Source organism: Cinclus cinclus, chromosome 1, assembly GCF_963662255.1.
Source record: "Cinclus cinclus chromosome 1, bCinCin1.1, whole genome shotgun sequence".
Classification (NCBI taxonomy): Eukaryota; Metazoa; Chordata; class Aves; order Passeriformes; family Cinclidae; genus Cinclus; species Cinclus cinclus.
The window spans coordinates 44,972,304-44,996,911 of NC_085046.1; the positions used below are offsets into that span (position 1 = coordinate 44,972,304).

Genomic DNA, 24,608 nt, shown 5'->3' on the forward strand with positions numbered 1-24,608 from the left:
GAGTATGTATATAGTATACCAGTGGTATACTTTCCACTTCATTCTGTGTGCATATGTTTCACTTCTGTAAACCAGCTGCTGTGTTCTAGAATGCATATGGGATTGTCTTCCCAATGCAGCACAAATGAGAGCAGCGGTGGGTGGAAATCTTCCTTCAAATTACCTTACTATTCGTTGAATAAAATGTGGTTAGATTTTACTGTATATACAACCTGGTTCCAAGTTCCCAATTCATAGTTGAAACCAAGATTTGTCTACAGCTGCCTCACAATGGGAAGCAAGGGTGCAGGCACTGAACTATTCTCTTTGATGACCAGTGACAGGACTCAAGGGAACAGCCTGAAGCTGTGTCAGGGAAGGTTTAGGTTGGATATCAGGAAGAGGTTCCTCACCCAGAGGGTGGTTGGGCATTGGAACATATTCTCCCAGGAAGTGTTCACAGCACCAAGCATGCCAGAGATCAAGAAGTGTTTTGACAATGCTCTCAGGCACATGGTGTGACTCTTGGTGTATCCTGTACAGGAGTTGGACTTTGATGATCCCAGTGAGTGCCTTTCAGCTCAGGATATGCTATGACTTCCTTGCTTCCTAGAGCTCTACCTATCCCTTTTGCCAACAGATGCAGTAGTAAGCCAGTCAAAACATCTCATTGTGGTTAAGGAGTGGGGACATGACCAAGGTAGATGGGAAACTAAGTTGATAGTTAAAAGTTTGCTATTTCAGCTGGAAAAGCATAGTGGCCATCAATAATGATCCTTCACAGGAAAAAGCAGAGGATTACAAATAAGACATGGATACAAGTTGCATCACCAGATGTTGAAAGCAGTGGATTCCCTCCCTACATCAATTGGATGGCCAAGCAAAGAGTAAGAGGTGTTTATTTGGCATGATAGGAAGAGTCAACATATGGAAAAAGTCAAAGGAAGAAGTTGATTTTTAAGAAGCTGATATTTCATCTACAAGTTTTAAGGAATGTTTTGAACAAACTTTATGTCAGAAATTACTACAATAATCCAGGAATTGTTTAGCTCTTACTCAAGCAACATTTTCTGAATTTTCTATTTCAATTTTATAATGCCAGATTAAGAATATTCACTTGACTGTAACATGTTTGGTGGGGAGAAAGGAAGGGTTTTGCTGAAGGAAAGCTGTAGATACAGGATAGAACATATTACAGCTCAAACTAACAGTCATGATCATATTAAAATATATGGAGTGCTTAAGGTTCCCAAATCTCTTGAGTCCTTTTGTTGCAGCTCATACACATAGTTATTCAAGATGACTGCAACAGTACTGTGTATTTCAGGTATGTGTAACCACTGCTATAACAAGCAGTATAACAAGCAGACAGGTTGTTTAAAAAAATGTTGTCCCCCCAAAATTTGCCCAAGGTTTGTGTTTTGAAGGGTTGGAAATTTTTCAGTACCTTAAGTAATGGTTTAGGTAAGTTGCAATGGTGCTGCACAGTAGTAGAGCCAAGAAGTGACAATGAGTGTACGTATTTTTTATCACTTCAGCAGAGTTATTCTGTGTGAGGCAAATACTAATCTGACATCAGCTTTACAGTACCTGTGATCCACTCCTTGCCATGCAAAGCTGCTTGTAAAAACATAGAAAGAAAGAAAACTGAAGGATGAAAAAAAACTTTAAAATACCTTAGACTTATCACAGGCAGGTTTTTTTTTGATCATATATTGTTCAGTGTTTCAGAAGATGGTTACTGTAAATGAGATTGCAAGTCTTGAACCTCAGCCATTCTCTGAATGTTTTATTGCAGAGTTGTGGTTGGAGACCAAAAAACTGCTCTGAGTTACACTTGGGGTGAATTCTGTAACATGAATAGTGTAATTCTACACAGCTTTCCAGCTGAAGGATGTCCAAGCATTTTGCACATTACATCACTTAAGATGCTTCTTGTCCTCTCTCCAGATCCTTTGAATTTTAAATACATTTTTATGAGAGCTGTAGGTGGTGGTGGGAAAAGAAACATCACTGTGTTTCAAGTGTGTGAACTGACGCCTCTGTAGAGGGGAGTACGTGTGCACTCCCTCCCCATTTCTTAATCAGGATAGCAAATATTTAGCCCTCTGAGATCCTGGCTGTGTGCTCGAGAGAGACTTGATTCCAAGCACTTCCTCAGAGCAGTACTGTAAATTAACATGGTGCCAGTGTCTGTAGTGCCTCCCCTACATGTGTGTTTCCTCCCCCTGGTCTTCTGTACCTGGGTATGCAGGCACAGATTGAATTGTGACTCTCAAGGAGTCCTGTTCCTTCTGTGTCACTGCTTTCCATCTGTTGGCATGGAAAAGCAGTGGTGTGGAGAGTGACCGCAGTTCAGATAGGGTCTGCTTCAACCCCTGAGATATAAATAATGAGCTCAGCCAAAAGTATTACAGAGCTACTAGTTGGTCTCAGCTGCCCCTGGAGGTTTCTTGCTACCAGCTCATATCCCAGATGGATAAACAAAGCTCTGACGGGGGTAAAAGGTCCTACAGCTCTCCCAGTTGATACGGTATCTGCCAAGAAATCTGTGAGACTGTGGTTCTCAGGCATACTTAGGGCTAATTTCTATTTTCTTAGCTCCCTTTAACCCCTTCCTTCTATTCCAAACAAAAATAGCAGAATTCTAATAGAGACTTCAACTGAGAATGCCCCTGTTCCCATCTGGGCTGATGGAAAGTTCCATGTGTTGCTGTGCAGATACTGCCACGTTTTCATTGACTTGAGTCCAGTAGAACTAAGAGGAAACATCTGTGGAGTGGGATAGCTCTCTGTTTGTCTCAGAAATTAATTGCTTCTGCTGGGGGTGTTGAGAGGCTGAAAGCTGTGTACTGGAGATGAGGAGTCTAGCAGCTCCTGCTGGGCTTCTACTCATGTTGTCTAAAAAGCACACACCTGCAATTTACCCGTTTCATAGGGACAGCATTCCCCTCAAAGCAGAAGAGGCTATAGGTTAGTGGACCTGACTGATTTACCAAGCCCAGGAATCCCATCAACATACATTTTGCAACTACAGTTCAACACTGTAATTGTGTAGTCTGAGGAGAAGAGGGAAGGAAGCTCATTCTGCCCTATGGAGGCAGTGGGGAGGAGCATGGCTGTGCCACCTCTAGTCAGGCTTTAAATGAAGCCTTCCTTCAGCACAGCCTGCTGTAAAGACAAATCGGTGTGAGCCAGGGCTTGCTCATGCTTCTGTGAGACTGGAGTGTGCAAGTCTTCAAGGGATTTGGCACCTTGATTTGGCATAGACAATAGGGTGTTTCTGCATTTGCTTTGTAAACAGCAATTACCTGAGGTTTACCCACTTGTGCTAGGACTTTATCCAGCTTTTCTTTTGAACTGCAGCAAATGCTACTGCCCTCCTCAGCAGTGGGATATTCTCCAGCCCTGCTGTAGCACTGGTTTATTTTGCCTGTGGTGAGTGGCCACTGGCACCCAGAGAATGGAAGAAGCAAAATCAAGACTGGTGAGACAAGCACGCCAGTCCTTACCCCAGAGCCTTGTTCTCTCCATTCCTTTAAGATTCTGGAGAAAAATGCAAGAGCAGTTCTGCAACTAGTACTGAATCTGTTGAGCCATCAGCCTCTGTGTGATTTCTCACTGCTCCCCAACCTCTTGTCTCCTAGTGCACTCCTGCCCAATTGCACTCCCTGCCCATACAAGGCAGCTTTTCCTTCTAGGGCAAAATGTGGCTGCTCCTGTTAGCTGTGCCTCACAGAGTCTTGTTTTCCTTTGTCAGAGTCCCAGACTCAGTGATAGTGCTCAGCCACAGCAGGGCACTTGGGTACAGATCTCCCCACAGAGAAACTGCAATGCCTTGGGTTTTCCTTGGATCTGCATTTCTAGTTATTTTCTTAGAGTTGCATTTCTAGCTATCCAGGAACAGATGCTTTTGCTGTTGCTGCAAAACATCCTTACAATCTCAAGCATGCTGCTAATGACTCCCTGGTGATGGTTTAAACCTCCATTTTATTGACTGGAACACTTTTTAATAAAGCTGTGGTTATCTCTCAAGCTCTGTGAACCTCTCTGTTACTATCCTGATCTCAAGATTTGGGTAAGATGAGCAGCACAGGCATGGCTGAGTTTTCATGTCACACCATTTGTTGATGAGATTTGTTTTCCTTTATTTAGACAGAGATCATCATAGTTGCTGCAGCCCCTTAGCTTGTACCTTCAGAGGGCTAAGAAGAATTCTCAGGCCCTTTCTGATTTCCACCACCCAGCTGTCTGTGGCAGGGACCACAGCCAAGCCAGTGTGCCCAGGTATTAGAAGTACTAGGAACCACCAGCCTATAGACCCATCCTTCCAGAGGAGCTCTCTCACTTCCCCTTTTCTGTGTTTTCGCAAATGGTAAGTTTGGCTGTTTCCACAGCTGGAAACCTATGGGTTGAAAAGTCATGATTTAAGTTTCCTTCCCTCCTTCCTTCCTTCCTTCCTTCCTCCCTTCCTTCCTCCCTTCCTTCCTCCCTTCCTTCCTCCCTTCCTTCCTCCCTTCCTTCCTTCCTCCAGCAAAAGACCTGCTTTAACCTAATGAGGCTTTTCAAGGCCATGGATCGCTTGCTTTCTGCTGTCTGATCATGTGATCATGCAAACTTTAAATTAAAAAAATGAAGGCATTCACAAAGCTGAAGTTGAAATTCTCTTATCATCCATAATTCAGCATCCACAGCAATAAGAAAGGAAACCAGTGCTCAAAGGTGAGAACTATATGAAATAAGAGCCTAAGCTGACAGAGCTGCCTACTTGCCAGTCCAAAAATACTGACCATCCAGTTCAGTGGTGACTTGAAAATCACTTGAACTGATCCTGTGACAGGCAGTGGACCTAGACAGTTAGGAATTCCTCCAGAGTTTTGGTGTTAAATTCAGACACTTCACTACAGTTTTCCTTTGGCTGTTTGGACTTTGGGATCTGGATGATGGGCAAACACAAAGCAGTGAAGACAGACATTACCTCTAACCTACAGGAGCTGCAGTCTCCAAACAAAAGGGAGTGTGAGTCCTTGGTGCAGCTCCTTTGCAAACAGAAGGTTTTTAAACAGCTGGTGCTACTTGAACTCCAGTGCTCCACATTTGCATCTGGTTTAAAGCCTAAGGATCTACTGTAGAATGGATCCTTCTGTCCTGTAGCCCTTGGTGTACATGGGGTAGGGATGTGAGCCATGTTTGACATGGAATATGATGGCAAGGTTCCCTCCTTAGGCTCAGAGCCAGTTTCCTAAAGTTGATGCTGGGGATAACATTTTGGCAAAATCCCTGTTTTTCCCCATAATTGTCCTTATGAAAACCGCCCTTTCCTGAACTGTTCCTGCATTTCTTCTTGATTGGTCTCCAGAACAATGATCCAAAGATTTGGCTCTCTCCATTTTAACCTGTTCCAATGTTTATGCTGGTGGAAATCGGGAACTATGCCAGCACAAGTTTAGGCAGCAGCTAATGAGTATTAGAGATTTTCTTGTGCTAGCCCCACTTCCTCACAGAGTGTTTGTTAGTGTCCACTGCTGTTTCTCTCCTGTTCCTCTTTGAGGTTACTGTGGTGCCACTGACACACTGATCCTATCCCTGAAGAGTGGATGTCACCGAATCACAGAATATTCCAACTTGGAAGGGACCCACAGGGATCATCAAGTCCAGCTCTGGAAGTGAATGGCCTGTGCTCACAACTCACAACAGGATTGAACTCACAACCCTGGCATTTTTAACAGCAGTCTCTAATGGTCTGAGCTGATCTCAAGGGAGTAGAGATGTGGATCCCAGTTTGCTGCCCCAGCCATGGATCATGCCTCTGAGCTGCAGGGCCTCACACGTAAAAGATGCTTTGGGTCTCCCCTTTGCTCTCCTGCTGTCTATGCTGGTAGGAGAGGCAGGAGCCTTCCCAGGGGAGGAGGAGCTTCAGGCAAAGAGCTGGCATCATTCAGCATTGAGGTGGCCTGCCTTTGAACTGGTGACTTAGCCCTGAAATGCTAAGGTCTGGTAATTGCTGATCTTGATAATAACCGTGTGAATACTGTTACCCAGTCCACCCTCGCACTTTCCAGCCATTGTGCAGCGAAACTGCCTCATTTCTTGGCTTGGCCATACCTGTTCTTTTCCTAGGAGCCAAAGCAAAATAGCCTCTGATCTTGCTGCCCATTTCCTTGCCTAGCTGGGCATGAAATCACAGGTCTGCATTGCTGCCAGAAGCATCCAGCTTCCTTTCATGGACTTATGCCAACTACTGTTTTGCTAACTGAAAGCCTTCCAAATTCAGCATCCCAGCCTACTTACTGGGTTTCCCAAAGCCACATAAACTTTTCTGTCTGCTTCCCTGTGGTCCTCGAATTGGTTCCATAAGCATAGATTCTTCTGCCCTCTTTTTTTAATCTCAAACCAGTTACCTTGGAATTAACAGGAGCTGCTCTCTCTAACCAAGAGAGCGGGCTTGAAATCAGGGAGTGAAGTGCCTTTACTGGGAAGTAAAATCCGTAATTGCACAGATGTTAAAAATCACTGACTTCGTTTCTTGGCATAATTTTATTATTTTCCAGTGACTTCCAGTTCTATTAGTTCATCTGATAAAAAGGATTACCTCTACTCACTTCCCATACCTCTGTTACATAAGAAGTGTGAATCATCAGTATCTCAAAAGCAAAGGATCATTGAGAGCCCCATTATTTAACTGGAACCTCTGGCTGCAGCAGGAGCTTGGCCAAGAGATGGCTGTTCCCTGAAGCATCCTCATGCTGGATCCAATGAAGCAACATTTCAGTTTGCTCCCATCAACTGGATGGAAAGGGGTTTATGAGCTTTTGTAATGTCAAGGATTTTTATTTTCAGTCTACATTGGACAGTATTGGGCAAAGCCCCCTATAAATAGGTGTTACAGCTGGAGACAAGAGTTTTGAGTCTATTTGTTTTAATTTTTCTCATTTTTCAAGAAAAATTATGGTGGTATCTAGCACAGGATCTGCTGGATGGTGCAGGGCGGGGTCCTCTTGATGCAGACCCGTTCTTCAAGAACTAATGGAAAGCCAGCCTGACCTTCTTGTTTCAGCTGGGCAACACTGCAGTTGGTCCCAGATTGGAAATCTGAGGGTAGGGTTTGCTGTCAAACTCCACACCACAGCAATCTGTTTCATTGGGCAGCAGTAAAGGGAACATTCTGTTTTTTTCTCCAGCTTGGAAGCACATTAATCAAAGCAAAGGCAGGCAAACATATCTAGAGCCAAGGAAAACTGGGAGGTACTGAGTTACCTACCAAAAGTACTTTCAAGTGTCAAGGAAAGTAAACATATATGTGTATGTAGGTCTCTGGCATCTCTTGGGCTCCATCCACCCCATTTTGTGATAGTCCAGGCAGGAGAACAGTAAATCCCTAAAATACATATTTTCCAGTTTAAATTTGAATGAGGGTTGGTGTACGTGATAAAGGGAAGCAAAAATTAAACTGTTCCTCCTTTGCTTCAAAAGCTGGGACTGCAAGACAGCTCTCTGTTCAGGCAAGACATCAGTGCAGGATTTTCCTTATTCAGCAGAAGTGTGAGGCAGGGTAACACTGTGGTTGCCAAACTGACTCAATGGCAGCTCTTTTTCCAGTCACATCCCTGTTTATCTCAAACCTTTTATGCTCATACAACTCCAGAGGTTCACATTGTGTTGGGTGGCATCTTGCATTAAATTATCAGAAAAAATTTAAGGTTAAATGCAGATGTCTGGAGCACTTTGTTCTCCAAAAATGCCCATCCCTCCTCTCCTGCCTCCATGTGAATTCCCTCCACTTGTTCAAACTGCTGCTGTTCCTCCTGCAGGGAGGACTTACCTGCTTGTGCTGCAGCTGCTGAACAGCCACATCACCCAGAAAAACAGGCAGTGGTCTTGGATTAGTCTGCAGAGCTGCTCAACACAGCCCAACTGGTCTGAGAAGTCAGGCTGGGCACCTGCAAAGGGGTCTTAGGGAGAATGGCTTTATGTGGAACATGTGCCCCTGATTCCGAGTCCCATTGGAGATCCCATGGAAAAACAATGATAGCTGGACAGCCCTGCCAAAAGCCACAGTGGAGCTGCTTTTTAGACGGGTAAGAGCCACCCTATACTCTGAGGAAGGAACCGGGGTGCTCAGCCCTCCACCCGCTCACTCTGCCTCTGTTGGTGCCCGCACATTCCTTACGGGCATCCCAGCTGAGGGAAGGGGGACAGGTGGCCCCTTGCTGCTCCCTCAGCCCCCCAAGCGCTATTTCACACCTCACGTTGCTGCTGCCATCGCTGATACACGAGATCAAACTCGTGGCATTGTGCTAAAAGCCGCAGGAAATCGTTCCAGCTATACTCCCAGCCCTTCCTTATGTTTCGCTTAGAAGACTGTCGGTACATTCATTCTCCCTTCTTTTTTTTTTTCTCTCTCTCTCTCTTTTGTTTTGTTTTGGTTTTGGGGTTTTTATTTTCTGGGGTTTTTTTTAAACAAAAACAACCATCGTGCTAAGACCTGCAACAACCCTTCTGGGAGGGTTTCAGCCTTGGCCGGAGCCGCCTGAGCGCCCCCGGGGCCGGGAGGCTGCCGCTGGCCCGGGCTCAGCGAGAGGCTTTCTGGGACAGCCATTCTTGGCTCCAGCCGCTGTCCAGGCGGCTGTGTGAAGGCAGAGCCACTGCTCGGACCAGGCGGCAGCGGCATGGCGCTCCGGGGAGCCTGCCTGCTCCTCTGCCTCCTCTCCCTCTCCCAAGTCTCCGGCCAGCAGAACGGCAAAGCCCGGCAAAAACCGGCGGCTTCCAAGAAAGGTAAGGGACAGCGGCAGCTTCCCTGCAAGGGAGACTTGCAGGGCTTGGGGGGATTGCAATCAGCCCCCTCGTTTGGGCGTTTAACAGTGCTTTACTGAAACTCCATAAAAAACATCTAAAAAAACTAATAAAGTGTCTTCCTTCTCCCGCACTCCGTGGGAACGATAGTGCAGATCTTCTGTAAAATAGTGAGGGTATTGAAACGGTTTTGGTGGGTTCCTACCTTGGATAAGTTTCTTGGGATAGCTTGGTCTGAATTTCAAAGGGAATGTATTTTCCATGTTCCCTCTAAGGTTCATCCCGAGCTTTTCCTTTAATAAGCTCTCCATTTCTATAAGACCCTCACCCCTTCTCATTAATTTTTCAGAAGCAAGTTAAGTGGCAGAGGACAGACAATTTTGGAGATAAGAGCAGGCAGAAAATATCGAAGCCATTAAACATCAACATGCTTCTTCATTTAAAACCACTGTCCTCAGGTGTATTTCACACCAGACACCAGCTCTGACTACTCAGGCTTTCCAGACAGCAGTGCACACACAAAGGTGCCTGGGTTTTCTATTCCCTAGTGGGTTTGTTTCTCCTTTTCTTCTCCTGTTTTCCTCCTGTCCTATCCTCTGTCCCTCTGACTCAATGCACAGTAAGTATAGGAGAAGGCAGGTGAGGTGAGGAAACAGCATGTGAGCATACCTGCCTGCCTGATGCATCCGACTGCAGCCGCGTGGGCTTGGACCACTTCTGGCAGGCGCTTTCCTGCTTGGAATGAAGTGGAGAGCAAGGAAGAAGCATCCTTGGAATTCACTTGGCCTGCCTGCTGTGTACACTCACACAGTGGCTATTTTTGTCAGATTTCCATCCTTGAGAAATTTTTGCCTTTTCTCCCATTAGATCTTTCTGTGAATTCACACACTGCTGCTTATTCCACATCTTATTCTGCAGGACATGGAATAACAGAGAAAACAGTCTGTGACTGTTTTCTAGAGCAAAAAATACCCGCTTGGGCTCATACAGGGCACATATGTGCATTGCACTCACTGGAGGTGCCAGGAGAAAGACGTTTCTTAGAGAAATATGACTTTTCTCTAGCTGTCTTTGCAACTGCTGTTTGTAATCAATTAGTGACAAGAAAGTGGGAGAAGAATCACCTTTTTTGCAGGAAAATTTGGCTCTGATTTTAAAACTTTTGAATTTTCATGGGGTGTCCTGAAAATCTGAACCAGCTGGTGGCAGGTTCTTGTCAGAATTTCTTTTCAAAGGTTAGGTCATATTTTCTGTGGAGAAAAGGAGAAAACCCAGCAACTTGAAATGTTTTGATGAGTCCCATCCAGCTCTGTACGGGATCAGCTGTCCTTCCTTTACTGGAAACATCCTGTATTTCTTGGTAAATATTTTTCATATTTTTACCAATGCCAGAGGGTAGGAAAAGAGGAAGAAAAGCGCTAAAAATCCTCTGTGAAGCACCTCTTTGCCTTCAGCTCCTCTCTACATCCAAGCCTGCTTGCCCAGCTACCACAGGGGCCAGGGCTCAGCCATTTCTGCTCTGAGCAATGGTAGGATGGCCCCATATCATCCTCATCCAGGCATCCAGTACCACCATCCTGGTTCCACCCTTGAACTTTCCCTGGGGGGGTCAGGCAGGGCAAAGCCACTGGAGGGTTGGGGTGTTTTGCTGGATTTATTTTTTTTTTTTAATCTATTCAACCAAACCACAAATGTTGGGAAAGAAAGCACTGATTTAAGTCAAGCTTTTTACTCTGGGGGGTTTTTTAATTTTTTTTCTTTTTTGGTAATTATTGCTTATGTTTGGATCTGCTTCAGAATGAGAAATTATGCTATTTCAACATGAAAAAGCCAAACCACAGTATTTAGAAAATGCTGAGATGGCACATTCACTTTGCTTGCTGTTGTGTTTTCCCACCCTCAGATTACTCCCCAGTTATTATTCCGAATACAGCAGCTCAGCAAACTCTCCCTGAGCCCCAATGACTTGGAATTGCCTTGTCTGGCAGCTCTGGAGGTCTCATCCGAAAGAATGCCCAGGGGAGGCAGGCACTGGCATCCCTGCCTGGGCAGCATTTATACCCCACAGCTTGGGCATGCAGGCACCAGGCCGGGGAGGTCTCCCCTTGGTCACAGCTGTGATGGGGTGATGGGATAAGGGAAGGGAGCATCTTTGCATAGCTCTCACATCTATTTCTAAGGTAACTGGAGACAAAAGTCAGAGTCTGGATGTTTAAAATTCAGTCGATAGGGACTCATTTGGGCTTCTTGCCTAATATCACCTATTGCCCAAAATTTTGGTGTATTCTTGTATGGGTGCTCCTCCCTGAAAATACCTGTGAACAGTTACACTGCTATAAATACAGTGCAGGTGCATTCAGTCTCCTCCTTTGATCCAGGGACAGATTGTGATATGGGACCTGACTGTTCCACTTGGTACATTCGAGGAAATGGCTGGTGTCAGAATAAAGAGTTGTGGCCAGAGAGCTTTGATGACAGACATTGTGAACCAGAGCAAAGCTTATTCCTCTGGGGGACAGAAGGCTGTTTGCATATCCAGGCAAAGCTAAGAAACACATACACACACACACACACACACACACACATGTATGTATGTATATATCTATATCTCCAAATTTTATACAGGAATAGTTAAAACATTAAAATTAAGTACAGAGGGATTTGTTTATTATTCAGCATATAGTTAGAATGGGTGAGAGTTCCCATTTACAGCTTTAAGTACATTCCTGGCCAGGCTTTCAAACCAACAGACTATTGTGACCCACAGTTCTGTGAGTCTCCTTTTGATCTTGCCTCTGCCCACACTCAATCTGGCTGCTCACCGTCCTGCACAAGGACCCACTCCAGCTCCCACGGGATCATCAGCATCCCATATGATACTTCCATCACAGAAAACCCAGACTGTAAACAGGCTTGATCCCAGGCTTCAGGAGGTGAGCCTTGAGGGAATGACAGCACTGAGAAAAAAACCGATGGCAATAAAATAGACAATGCAATGTCTATTGATGTAGCCATGGTCCTCACTTTATAGCTGAAGGGTAAGTCAACCAGTCCTGGTTCTCCACTCTGCCAGCGAATGCACTGCTGTAGGAACATCTTGTGGCTCAGGATTTGTATATGAGGTACTGAAAAGGGACAGGGACCATCAAACCCAGCTGGAACACCATAAGGAGCTGCCCCAGAAAGACTCATTGGCAGTATCCTGCCATGGCCTTTGGATGTTACTTAAACCTTAGAACACATTTGTTCTGCTGCAAGACAGGCTTGCATGGAAAACAAACCCATGACTAATTAGCCATTTCCCACAAAGTGTTTTCATCAAAGGCAGCAAAATAATATCTAGTGCCTCAGTTTTAAGTGAATTAATTAAAGTTAATTGAGCTATGAGTAAAGCAGCTTAATGCCCTCCTCCTGATGTGTCTGGCTTTTTATATTCATGGCACCATGTAATCTTGGGTTGGTGGTTTTGGTCCACATCCAAGCTGCTTCCCTACTTGCCTGCCTTGGTGCCTCAGCTCCTTGGCCCTCAAGGAAGCCCCTCCTACTGCATTCATGGGCAAACTGTCCCCTTTCCTTTCACCCCAGGAGAATTACTAGATGCTTTCAACATGAGAGCTACTAGATGCATACAAGTGCCTCAACGTCCAATCTCCCACCACCTTTAAGGTGTAAATGGTCGCTTTACTCCTGTCTCGGAGAAATCCAAGCACAGATAAATAACTGGTTGGAGCTGTTGCAGAAGCAACACACCTAGCAAGATGCAGTCTTTAAGAACCAGCTCTCCAGCCAAAGAGGTGTCTTCTCACAGCACGAGAACAGCTCTGGACACTGTTTGGATAACTACAGTGGGGATGGTGAAGGTAGAGATGAGGCAGAGGCAGCTGTGATGGTCCAAAGGATGGTGTGGTTGGAGGGCAGAGGCTGGTGGCTGGTGGTGCAGAGGCAGATCTAGTGGAGGTAGGATCTGCAGCCCTTCCAGCCCCTTCCTGCTGAGCATCAGCCTGGTGAGCAAAATGCTTTCCTACCAACCCACCAAATACAGCAGCCGGGTGGGTGCAGCCAGGAGTGCATACAGAGGACATCATGTGTTAGGGTGTTTAAAGGAAACCAGGAGGGTGTGCTGTGAATAGAGATAGAGAGGGCATGTTTTTGAGGAATCAGAAAAAAATAAATTTTGTTCATCATTAGCTTCAAGTTGCCCACAAAACACCTCTGTGTGTGTCAGGACTTCTGTTCAGGTAGGGCAGCATCAGATGGTGTCATCCTGCATTTTGGGAGCTCTACCCCAATGCAGCATCACCCAGATGACTGCTCTACACAGGGGTGCCAGAGACAAGCCTGCACCTTGCAATGCTCATGCATGTGGCCTCCACTCCAGCACTACCATGGCAACCCGAAGGGTGACCCCTGCAGCTGGAAGATGCATGGGGTGCACAGCCGCAAAACCTGAACCAGGAAAACAAGGTTGTTGTTGATAGCAGAGCCAGACTGGCAAGCAAACACTCACTCTGATGGATGTGCAAGGGGACACAGGTGCTGACTTTGTGGATTGTTTTTGTTTATCTTTCTCTGAGGGCAAAGAAACATGGAGTTTTGATGATAGGAACAGATTTGGTTGCCTCTGCCAGGATGTCACCAATATTTGTGCTCTTTTTTGGATTTCTCCAACAGATGGTGTGAGCCTCAAAATGATTGAAGACCTGAAGGCCATGATTGACAACATCTCTCAGGAGGTTGCTCTACTGAAGGAAAAGCAAGCACTCCAGACAGGTAAAAGGCATGCTGAAGGACACATGACTTTTGCTTTGAGAGAGGAGCTGCTCATAAAGTAGCTGCAATTGTTCCATATGTCTTGATGAGAGATGCCCAAGCACCCCACAGCAACAAGCCCACAATGGGGAGAGAGGTTGGGGGATCAAAGCAGAGTGTGGGTCTCTGCAATACCTCTAGGCTGGAAAACCACCTTGGACAATTCATGACAGGAGTTGTGCAGTGTGGGGGTCCCCTCTTTATGTGTTTCCCATTTGGATATTCCTTCAATGCTGAGATGGATGTTCATTTTCCTCTGTGAGGTGAAAGAATAAGATTTGGATTAGTCTGTGCTTTAATCAAATGCAGCTTACTCTTTTGTCTAAACCTCAGTGGAAATGGCGACCTGGTCTCTTATACACACTATGGTATTGCCCAGGATACTGCACTGCAGGTCAGTCCTGCTTCATTAAACATACATAGAGGACAATCCCAAAATGTCCATCTTCCAGACATGCTCCATAATTATTCTGTGCAAACTCCACTGACATCAGGAGTAGGATTTGCAAAACATGAAGCAGAAATGAGATGAAAATGTGAATTAAGGAGAATTTTCTCCCTAAAAGAAAAAGAACAGAAGCAAAATCAAGGATTTAGTTCCAAGCTTACATTCATTGAGAAGTAATTGGTTTGGATATTAATTTGTGGCTCTGATTAGGTATTGTTTGGCTACAGTAAGTTGTGCTCTTAAGGTTTAGAGCTTAAAGAAAAGCAAAATAAATTTATATCCTCAACACCAAAATCATAGGCAAGTAGAAATTTCCTCTGAAGACCTCAAGCTATGCAAACACAGCACTTCTGATCAAAGCTTATTTAAAAAGACTTTTTTTCCATCTTGCATAATTAAGATAATTAAATTGGCATGCAAGCTTTTCCCCAAAACACTCCAAGACTCAGCAGTGCCCATGACAAACCATGTTTACAACAAAGTCATCAGAGAATAAGTAGCATTGACTGGGGAAGAACAAGGCCAGGGGAAGGGGCAGGAGAAGCATGTTGTGTCTCTGCTGCAGCAGCAGTAGAGCCCAGAAGGGTGTCAGGGGCACCCTGAAAATCCAATTCACCCAATGATTTGCGGAGAAGGAGGGCATGTCCCTATGACTGTGTACCACTCTGCATGGGAGAGAGAGGGGCCCTTGAATTCCATGCTGCCAAGGGTCACTGTGCAACCTAAGAAATTAAGTTTGTAGTTTGGCTGCTGGGTTTGCTGCTGCTGCCTCTTCCTGGGCACAATTTTTAAACCAAATTCTCTTTCTGTCTTTTATTCTGTTCATGTGGTATCCTCTCAGTTTGCCTGAAAGGCACCAAAATTCACCTGAAATGCTTTCTGGCATTTTTGGAGACCAAGACGTACCACGAGGCCAGCGAAAACTGCATCTCTCAGGGTGGCACACTCAGCACACCCCAGAATGGGGAGGAGAATGATGCCCTCTATGACTACATGCGCAAGAGCATCAGCTCAGAGGCTGAGATCTGGCTGGGCCTCAATGACATGGCCGCAGAGGGCAAGTGGGTCGACATGACGGGCAGCCCCATCCGCTACAAGAACTGGGAGACTGAAATCACCACCCAGCCCGACGGTGGCAAGCTGGAAAACTGTGCAGCTTTGTCGGGGACCGCCAATGGCAAGTGGTTTGACAAGAGGTGCCGAGAGCAGCTGCCCTACATCTGCCAGTTCATGATCGTGTAGCAGCAGGGCCTCCCCCATGCCCAGCCAGCCCGGATCTCCACCCTGGGCAGCAGGATGATGAAGCTGTAGTTGTGTGTACACCTCCATGTACATCCACACACCCACACACACGTGACCAGTAGAGTCACCTTTTGCAAAGAGAGTCACCATGGCTTGCTGTTGGGTTTTAGAGCTCTAGAGCATTTCCTTTGGCCGCATCCAGCCCTGTTCACAGCTGCACTGCTTTTCCTAAGGCATGATTTATAGATATATATTTTTTTATATATTTTGTTTATTAGGACAGCTCAGTTGTTCCAGCATAGAACCAGGGCAGCAGTCCAGCCTGGCATACAGCTGCATTGGCTGCCCAGGGCTGTCACTCTGCAGTGTCCTTTCCCATTTTACTGAGCTTTCTTGGGATACCAGCATAGGCAGTTTCTGCTTTCTTCTCTTGTTTTGCTTCCCCATAAGCCCTGGCAAGAATTCGTGAGAATTCCGTATTCCTCACAGTGTCCCAATTCAGCCTTGTGAGGATCAAGGTCCTATCTCAATGAGCAGAGGGAGCTACCCCTGCTTCGTACTGAGAGATGCAATTTGGCTTATTTGGCAGGGTACCAGCTGCTCAAGGGGTTGTCCAAATAGTCAAATTACATGTATGACTGAATTAGCAAGTTATAGGCATGTTTGATCCTTTTCTCACCAGCCAGAAGCCAGTTTCACTCACTTCAGTGGGAAAGCAAGACCCAGTGCCAGATCCTTTGAAAAAAAATCCCATCAGAAGTTTTATTTATGCTGCAGTATCAAGGGGAAAGCAGCAAAGACTTGGAGCATAGTTAGTCAACAATATTACTAGAAATAGAAGATGTGTGTATTACATTAATAACATAAATGTAATACTCTTAGGGAATATGTTGCTTTATAAAAATAGCTATGTATTGGAAACAACCCCCAGGACAACTCACTCCGGCAGCTTTAGGAATGACGTGACCTGTTTATGTGACTGGAATCCAGATGAACTATTCCAGTCTTTTCTGGTTCTCAGCAAATGTAAATCTGCTGAGCACTGTTTGTGCCAATATAGTTACGGCCAGCTCAAGGTCTGACCTCAGTGTTTTTTTACTTAGAAAATATTTAAAGTTGAAAAAAAAAATGAATGAACAGCAATGGTAAGAAAGAAGTCCAGGCCACCAAAGACCTGGTGGCTCAACAGAGCTTTGCTGGCTGTTGGCCAAAAAGTATCAGTGGTTCTTTGCAGTTTGGTTCACACATTGTACTTCCAGGTTGCAGATGCCAAGACAGGATCCTGCCCGTGGGACAGATAATCCAATTTGCTGCTTTGTTTAAAAGCAGCATGGTGGTAGGTCTTCCAAGACATCTGCAGTCTGAGCCAGGCTGGAAACACACGCACACAAATGCAGAGTGCACACTTCTGAGGTTGTCACTATTGCCAAACTCTCCGCTGTTCAAATTACTTTAAAATAAAAATATCTCTATAGCTTGCTGAAGGAATGAAGTTGTGTCAATGAGATTGGAGTGTTTTCTTTTCCTTGTCTTTCTCCTCAGAACAGCTCCAGGGGTATGTCTGAAGGCTGGAGATAAGAGCCTCCCACCCTGTAATACACTTTATAGGATTGTCCCCCTCCTGCTCCGTTATCATCCCAGTCACATGCCATACACAGGCTACAGGCAGGGAATCCTTTCATAGGAAAATAAGATTTCCTTCCTTTCCTCCCCTGCTGATGGGAAATTTCATTCTGAAATACAAGCTAACCCAGAAGGAAGGTCCCTCCCTCAGCCCTGTTTGGCAGCAGTAGTGGTGCTGGAGGAGGAGGTGACACCTCAGGTCCCAGCACGGAGCCAGTCCTTCCCAGGCTGCCTCCCACTTCCTCTGCAATGAGCAGAGCTGCACCAGCACCAAGAGTCTCTCCCCTTCACTCACTGAGGATGTGATGACTTCTCCCTCCTCCTCCTCCTCTACAGCATCCCATGTAGGAGAGAAGACCATCCATGTAGAAGACAGTGCCTCACACCAGTCTGTGAAGTTTCAACTGCTGCAGGACTGCATGTGAAATTAGGTCTCTTTTGAAGTCCTTCAATGAGCTTTATTTTAGACCCTGTTCCTGAAGTTTTCCAAGATTCTTTGCTGTAGGTCATGGTTACACACTACAAGCCAGCTTGTCTCAATATAAGTCCTCTAGTTCATTTGGCAAATGTTCCCTCCATGTTTTGAGATACACATGAAGGCAAAGCAGCAATGCTGGAAGCATTACAGGCTTTAATCCCAACTGGTCATAAACCACTAGGTCTTAAAACACAAATGTGTGGTCAGAGAAATAAGCATCATCTTTCTTTTATGGAAAGATGAACGGTGTAAAAGTCATGGACCATGGCAACACTGAGCTCTGGGGGAAGTTGTGGCTGCTGGAGCTGGACCATCTTTGTATGGAGTGTGAATCAGAAAAACAACCATGGAGATGGATGCCAAAGGATATTCCCAGAGAGGACATGAAGGAGTCAATCTGTCAAATCTAAAAAATAACAAGTTACTCTCAGCAGATTTCTTGCTCGTATCTCTTGGTCTCTGTTTTCACAAAGCTAAATTCCTACCAGCACCATTCCTCATAGATGTTTTGCTCTTCTGAAGCTGGGAGGAGCACAGGGAAGGGTGGCTTTGCCTCTGCTGTACTTGCTGGATCCATGATGATGAAACTCACCTTGTAGATTCAGTGCTATATTTATAAATTAACTATTGTTCTTACAATCTTCTTACTTCATTATGAACTACAAATTTTATTTGAAAAACCAAAGAGAAGGAACTTCTAGAAGATTCCTCATCCTTGCTTCCCACAGCAATGTTGTTTTTTGTGTCCAACCCTGTGTTTTGTGGTCACAGGGAATGCCAGGATGGAGGGATTGAACGGGGACAGCCACTGGCTGCCTCCATAGGGAAATTGTCCTGAGCACATGTGGTCCATCTGCTGGGGGCCAGAACAAGCATCACTTTTATGATCTTTCATTAAATCCTTTGGCACTGAAGCCAGAGTGGAATATCTGCTGTCTGCGAAGTGTGGTCTCAATCAAAGGTATGCAGACTATGGAAAGAAACCTCAGCTCTTCCCCAAGGAAAAAGAAATGTGGAAGTGATCATGTCTGAACCAATGTCTTGTGATGCCTGCAATCCCTAATGAATCTCATGTTATTAAAAATAGAGGATGTTGTGTAAGACCTTGTGCCACTGGTGGCATTGCTCAGCTTCTTGTGGCTCTGTGACACAGCAGAAGAAAGATGAAGCATGACATGTACATATATTTATATAAACAAAAGAATAAATTTCCTGGGTGAGTCAGCACAAGGAGTTCCCTCAGCACTATGCCATCCAAAACTGAATTCAACAAAGCTGCACTAACCCACCTCACTGATGGCCACAACCCCAGTTCACCCTGGTCTGGAAGTTCAGGATCTAGTCCAGATCTTTGCCTGAAGGCCCAGGAAAGGACCAAATGGTTCAGAGTGAAATGGTTAATCATCAAATAGGTAATACTTTACTGAAGTCTCTCTCAGCACAAGGGCCAGAACAGTGCAGTATTCACACACCTCAGCAGCTAGGTTGCTTTTGGCTTCAGTCAGTGAAAGGGCTGGGTAGGCAAAGGTGGGTAAGAATTTGGGATTTGTCAGCCAAAAGCTTGTTTTGGGCCTTGAACACTTCTGTGGGACTTGGTAGTTGGTAGTCCTGACAAGAAACCCAGCCCCACGTCTCTGCTCCTTGAGCATGTCCACCCAGCCTGGGCGTTCCTCAGATCACATCAGGTGCACCCTCTCCCTGTCATCCTTTGCAAGGAACAGTCCCTCAACACCTCTGCTCCTGCCTGACACGGAGGGAATGCACTTCCCACCTCTGTGGCTGTGGAATGAGACCATTGGTAGAATGAACCTCAAAAGGCAAGGACCTCCTCTGCCCCTAAACCACTGAGTCTTGTGATTCCTGTCGGCTTTACTGTTTGCTCCTACTCCTGTTTAAGCAATGAACCCCACTGTCAGTCTCTCCTTTTACAAATAAAATAAAAAGCTAAATTAAAGTTACATTTCTCCGTCCTAGAAGCCCCCATAGACAGGGCAGAAGCAAAGATCTGTGAGACTCAGCAAACGAGGCTAAGCCAAAACACCCCTGGGAGCAAACACCTGCGGGGGGTGGGGGTGGGGTGTCATTAAACTAATGGAGAGCGTAAAAATAAACTCCTTAGAGATAGATGATAGAGGGGATATCAGACTATGGTGTACAAAACAAAACAAAAAAGAGATGGTTTATTGCTTTTATATGTAGGAGCACCCAGAGGGAGTCCAAAGGTAACAGCTGGGGACTGTTCCAAATACAGCTGAAAACAAATCACAACCATTTTAGCCTCACACCCATCAGCCTCTCTGTCCTGTGTTGTGCAGACAGGTAAATGTCTGCATCACTTCCCTGTGACTCCACTGTCCTGCTGTGCTGGAGCCTAGGGCCATCGAAGCTGGCAGCAGCCACAAGGCACCCCTGTGCCTGCAGCATCCCTCCGGGAAGGAAAGAGAAACCCAGGATGCTGTGCTGCCAAGAGGTGAGGCCAGCTGCTGATCTCAGAACATGGCTGCTCTCACTTCAGCCCTTTTAGAAATCTAGCCCTGAGCCTGAGGCAGAGAACAAGACACCTGAGCTGCTTGCCAGCCTGGCAGTGGAGAACATGTCTCAAGAAGCTGTGTGTAGGTTTGAGAAGCACTGCAGCTCGTAAAGGAAAATGCAGGAGGGAAAATAAAACCTACAACCCCTACTGCTTTGCAGAAATGTCCCACAGACAGCTTGGTTTCCCACTGCAGTGTCAGTAACTTCTATTTCTATCATGCCCATTAATAAGGATCCCAAGAGTGAGGTCTCTGACATTCAGTAATTTACCCTGTTTCTATGTTTCTCAGGACCACTGAGGCCACATCTGGAGTGCCAGTCTAGTTTTGGGCTCTCCAGTACAGGAGGGACATGGACCTGGTGAAATGGGTGCAGGGAAGTAGGAGGGATTTGGGGAGATACTGTGTGAGGAGATAACAAGAGCTTAGACTGCCCAGCCTGGAGAACAGAAAGCTCCGGGCATCTCATCTTAAATGTCTGATGGGGGAGGGTAAGTGAAGACAAAGCCATGGGCACAAACTGAAATACAACAAATTCTGCTTAAAGAGAAGAGAATCCGGCACAAGTTGCAGAGAGGTGTCTGTGGAGACTCTTGGAGATACTCAAAATCTGACTGTACCTGTGGCCGTGTCCAATGGGACCTGACCAGGAGGTGTAATCTGGTGATTTCCAGAGGTCCCTATCAACTTATGTGCAAACAAAGCCACTGAGCAAGGGATCCTACTGACGTAACTTATTCCTCTTCTACAGTCACAGGAGGGAAACAGGCATTTCAGGAGCAGACAGCTGACCTCAGACACCTGATGGATGAGCTGTCATGTAAAAGCCTTCCTACAGAAAAAGGTTAGCAAGAAAGCCAATAAAATAATCCCTCGTGGGATGTGATTTCTACACTGTAGTGCTGCCAGAGCTCTAGATACTAAGTAGGTCTTGCTGCTCTGCCAAGTGTGATCAGCAGACAAGAGCTGAAACTTCATTTGTTATTCAACCAGAAGGAAACTGGAAATAAACTCCACCAAATCACCAAAAAGCAAATTAATTTTTTTATATATATGTTAAATGTTCACTCCAAACACACAATTCTGGATGCATAGATGAAGATGTGAATCAGATCCACCACAATGAAAGATTTGCTTTACTCTTAGAGCAGGGCAGTCCAAGGGCAGCTTGAATTTCATCTGGATTCATGTGCAATGTGTACATTGCTCTGTCACTGGGAAGGTTTTGATCCAATGCCCCTGAGTATCAAGCTATGCTGACATGGGGGATCCAAACCCCAGGAGATGGGCAACGGCACAGGTTCCACCTGCCTGAGCACCAACACAGAGGTGCTGTAACACACATTTATTCAGGTAGGCTCTCACACTTTATTCTATAATACATCAGAGCAGAAAGCCAAACCCCAAAGTAATCTTAAACCAGTCAAATTTTAGGAAATGCTCCAGGAATTGCACTGATTAGAAACAGGGTTAAACAATTGATTCCATTAAAGACTGAGGACTTGGAAGGAGCTGTGTGGGTGGCGTACTGTGTACCTACAGCGAGTGACTGACAAGTTTTATACCCATCCTGGGAACTAAACTTGCTTTGAAAAAAACCCAACAATTAGTGGGATTTGTTCCTAAATTAAAATATATGCACCTAAAAAAGAATACAAACACAGCAAGTAGCTGTAGTGTATCACTGGAGAAAGGTAAACACTCCTGAAAACATAGTACTGAGGAAAAACACATCTTACAGATAAAATATGAAGAGTTTGAAAACAGCTAGAAATCATCATTAACTTTGCCTTCTTTTAAACATTCGTAGGAATTGCTTGCCAGCATATATGAGTAGCCTATTTTTAAGCCTGCTGAAACTACAGACGTGGGTAGTGTTCACAGCCAGATATAAAACCACCTCATGACTTAGATCAGGTGATTAATGTCCATTAAAAAAGGAGAGCAGATAGCCCTGAAGACCACACTGCAATGAGAAAAGCAAATATTCAGCCTTTGATTCATGTGCTAGTGAAGGAGCTGGGATGACCCTGGATGTGCCTAGAAAATCTTGGTCTTGAGTCTCAGGAACTGGCTGCATCAGGTGAGGCAGAGCTCAGTAGTGAGATACTGCCTTGTGGGCATCATCATCCCACATTCCCTGCAGGACCAATAATACCACTCCTTTCCTGTTCTCCTTGCCCTTTCCCAATGCCCTGAACTCACACTCCTTGGGAATTAAAGTTGATAGTTCCAGAGACAGGGACTTGAAGTTGCATTAAATTTGTGTATTAAAAAAGCAAGAGACACTATGGCTGTAAAGCTCTGGACCTTAAAATCAGGAAAATAAGATGTACCAGAATGAGATGGAATCACCCCAAAAGAAAACATAAAGGAAAAATCTCTAACCTCAGAACAAGCACTGAGTTTCAGCTTAATGATTAAAATTAAAATTGCTATCTGAGCCTTCAAGAGTGAAGGGATGCATTTTTCACATCATCTTTTTCTCCTTCAAGGTGACAGGAAGGGGAATGTCTCTCCTTTGTTTTGCTCCTCAGTGACAGAAAGGCACCAAGTCATTACTATTGCATCACCTAAAGGACAGTCTGAATTGGTGGAGATGTTTTTACTACAGTCAGTGTTAGTGAAGCAAGTACAGGCTTTGCAAAGCATCTTGGAAAAAGGTCACTGGTAGAAAAAAATATTCATTGCACCATTCATGGACCTGGGTTATTGTTCTGCACCCTTCCACCTAATTTGGTGTATAATTAGGTGTTACTTATACAACAGATCATTAATGTAAAGAGAAGCAGTACTTTCCAGACTAATTTGAGTTTTTCCTACATATATTAAGGCTTTCCCAAGTACTCCTCCAGCTACTTGAGATGTCAACTACTTCAAGTACTGACACTTCATTCAGCACTGAAGCAGCTTTGTGGCTGCTCTGTGGCGAAACCTGTGGGCCTTGCTGTAGCAAATTTCACACAGCAGTTTTACTGTATTCCAGGCAGGTTCAGGTGAGGCTAGAGTAAGAAACATATTGTAGATATAGGTTCATAAGTATTTCACTCCAACACTGAGAGAACATTCACCAAAAAAATCAGTTTCTGGAGACCTCTGTCTTTAATTTTGTTGATTGGGAGTATGGGTAGAAAGGCAGACAAGACATGAAAATACAGCAGTAGGAAAAGAAAGGAGGGTGATACAAAAATCCATCTTTCAGTGGTGTTTGGAACAGATTTGTTGATGTGTGATTCATCATCTGGAGCCTGAGCTGTCTTAAGTCCAAAAATGCTACTTTCCGAGCTATAACCAGGGCACAGATTCCCCACTAGCTGTACTGTGAAGCACTCTTACAGATTCTTCAACTCCTGAAGTTGTGTCTTGTCTTTTAACCCAGATGGGTGACCATAAAAACCTAAGGAGAACACAAGAGAGATTGACTGGCAGAACTGACCAGCCAAATGTATAAAAATGTCAGAATACATAGGTATATCGTCAATTGCCTTTTTTTCCTAAGATTTTTTACTAGTAAGGAAAAATACTGTCTTCTGAGATATTAGACACATGCTTGAACCTGTTTGAACCCTGAAGCCTGGGAGTTTTGAACTTTCTGTGGTTTCTGGCAGTGAACTGCAGGGGAACACTGCTTTCAACCTGAGGCCTTGGAGAAGACTTCCAAATTTGAGTGATGGAGCTGGAATCGCTGGTGTGTAGTTTGAGTACAAGTGTGTAATATCACATGGGGAAGGGTTTGGAATTTGGAGATTTAGAATATACTAATGGGTATGGGACAGGATGGAGGTTCTGGGGTGGAGGTTTTTTCCTCTTTCTTGTTCCTTCTTCTTGGTTTTAGGCATTATTTTTTGGTTGGATAGAAAGTGCCACACTACAGGTCATGGGTGTTTGGTCATTGGGTCAAATGTAAAAATAATGTAGCTGTTAGTTTTTGATTGGACAATTAGGCTTTAAAAGACCTTGTAACAAGCGAGTTACAGCTCCATTTTCTCACTTTTAGCTTGTTAACTAGAAGTGCTGTAGCACTCACTGTACTATAGATAAGAATTAATAAACAGCTGAGTCTGAACATGAAAAACTGTCTCTTGTGTTTCAATCCCAATTGTGACTGAAGGCAGAGCAAAAAAGATGATAGCCACTAATATGAACCCATTTGCCTTGCTGGGCTGGTTTAAGATATTTAGAAAGTTGTTCTTCAATAACCCAGAGAAGAGAAATTAGAAAGGAAAATCTAATCACTTGCTGCTTTTTTATTTTATTGCTCTGAAAGATTAACCTATAAAATGTTCACCAAACAATCATACTAGAATATTTTATTAGGCCTTTGGTTACATTTTAGGGTTTGCCTCCTGTTAAATAAATTCTCATTGACTTAAGGAAACTATGGGAAAACCTATTAACTGTTTATAAGCTTTTGAATGGGTAAAGAATTCAGCCGTGATAGGAATTAACAAGTATCTATAACAGGTTTGATTTGGCAGAAAGTAGAACAGTTTTAATTTACTATGCAAATGTGAAATTAAAAAGATTCAAGCTGTTGAGCAAGTATCTTACTAAAATGATAATTCTTAAGCAAAAACATTTATCACTGCATTTTTATTTAAAGCCCTAATTTCTGAGGATATCAGGAGCAAGGACATTTTTCCAGGTAGCCTAATTCTGATTATTTCTGTCTCAGGAAGAGCTGCCAGTGGATGTCCAGGTTGTC

At 44.7% G+C, this 24,608-nt stretch overlaps 1 protein-coding gene across 1 annotated transcript; it reads left to right on the forward strand.

Annotated features, from left to right (window-relative positions):
* Positions 1-8,261: 8,261 nt before the first annotated feature.
* Positions 8,262-15,271, forward strand: CLEC3B (C-type lectin domain family 3 member B). The gene is made up of 3 exons (XM_062497067.1): positions 8,262-8,754; positions 13,444-13,542; positions 14,871-15,271. Exons 1-3 carry the CDS (start codon positions 8,649-8,651, stop codon positions 15,269-15,271), a joined length of 606 nt encoding a protein of 201 aa, XP_062353051.1. The 5' UTR covers positions 8,262-8,648.
* The last annotated feature ends 9,337 nt before the right edge of the window (positions 15,272-24,608 follow it).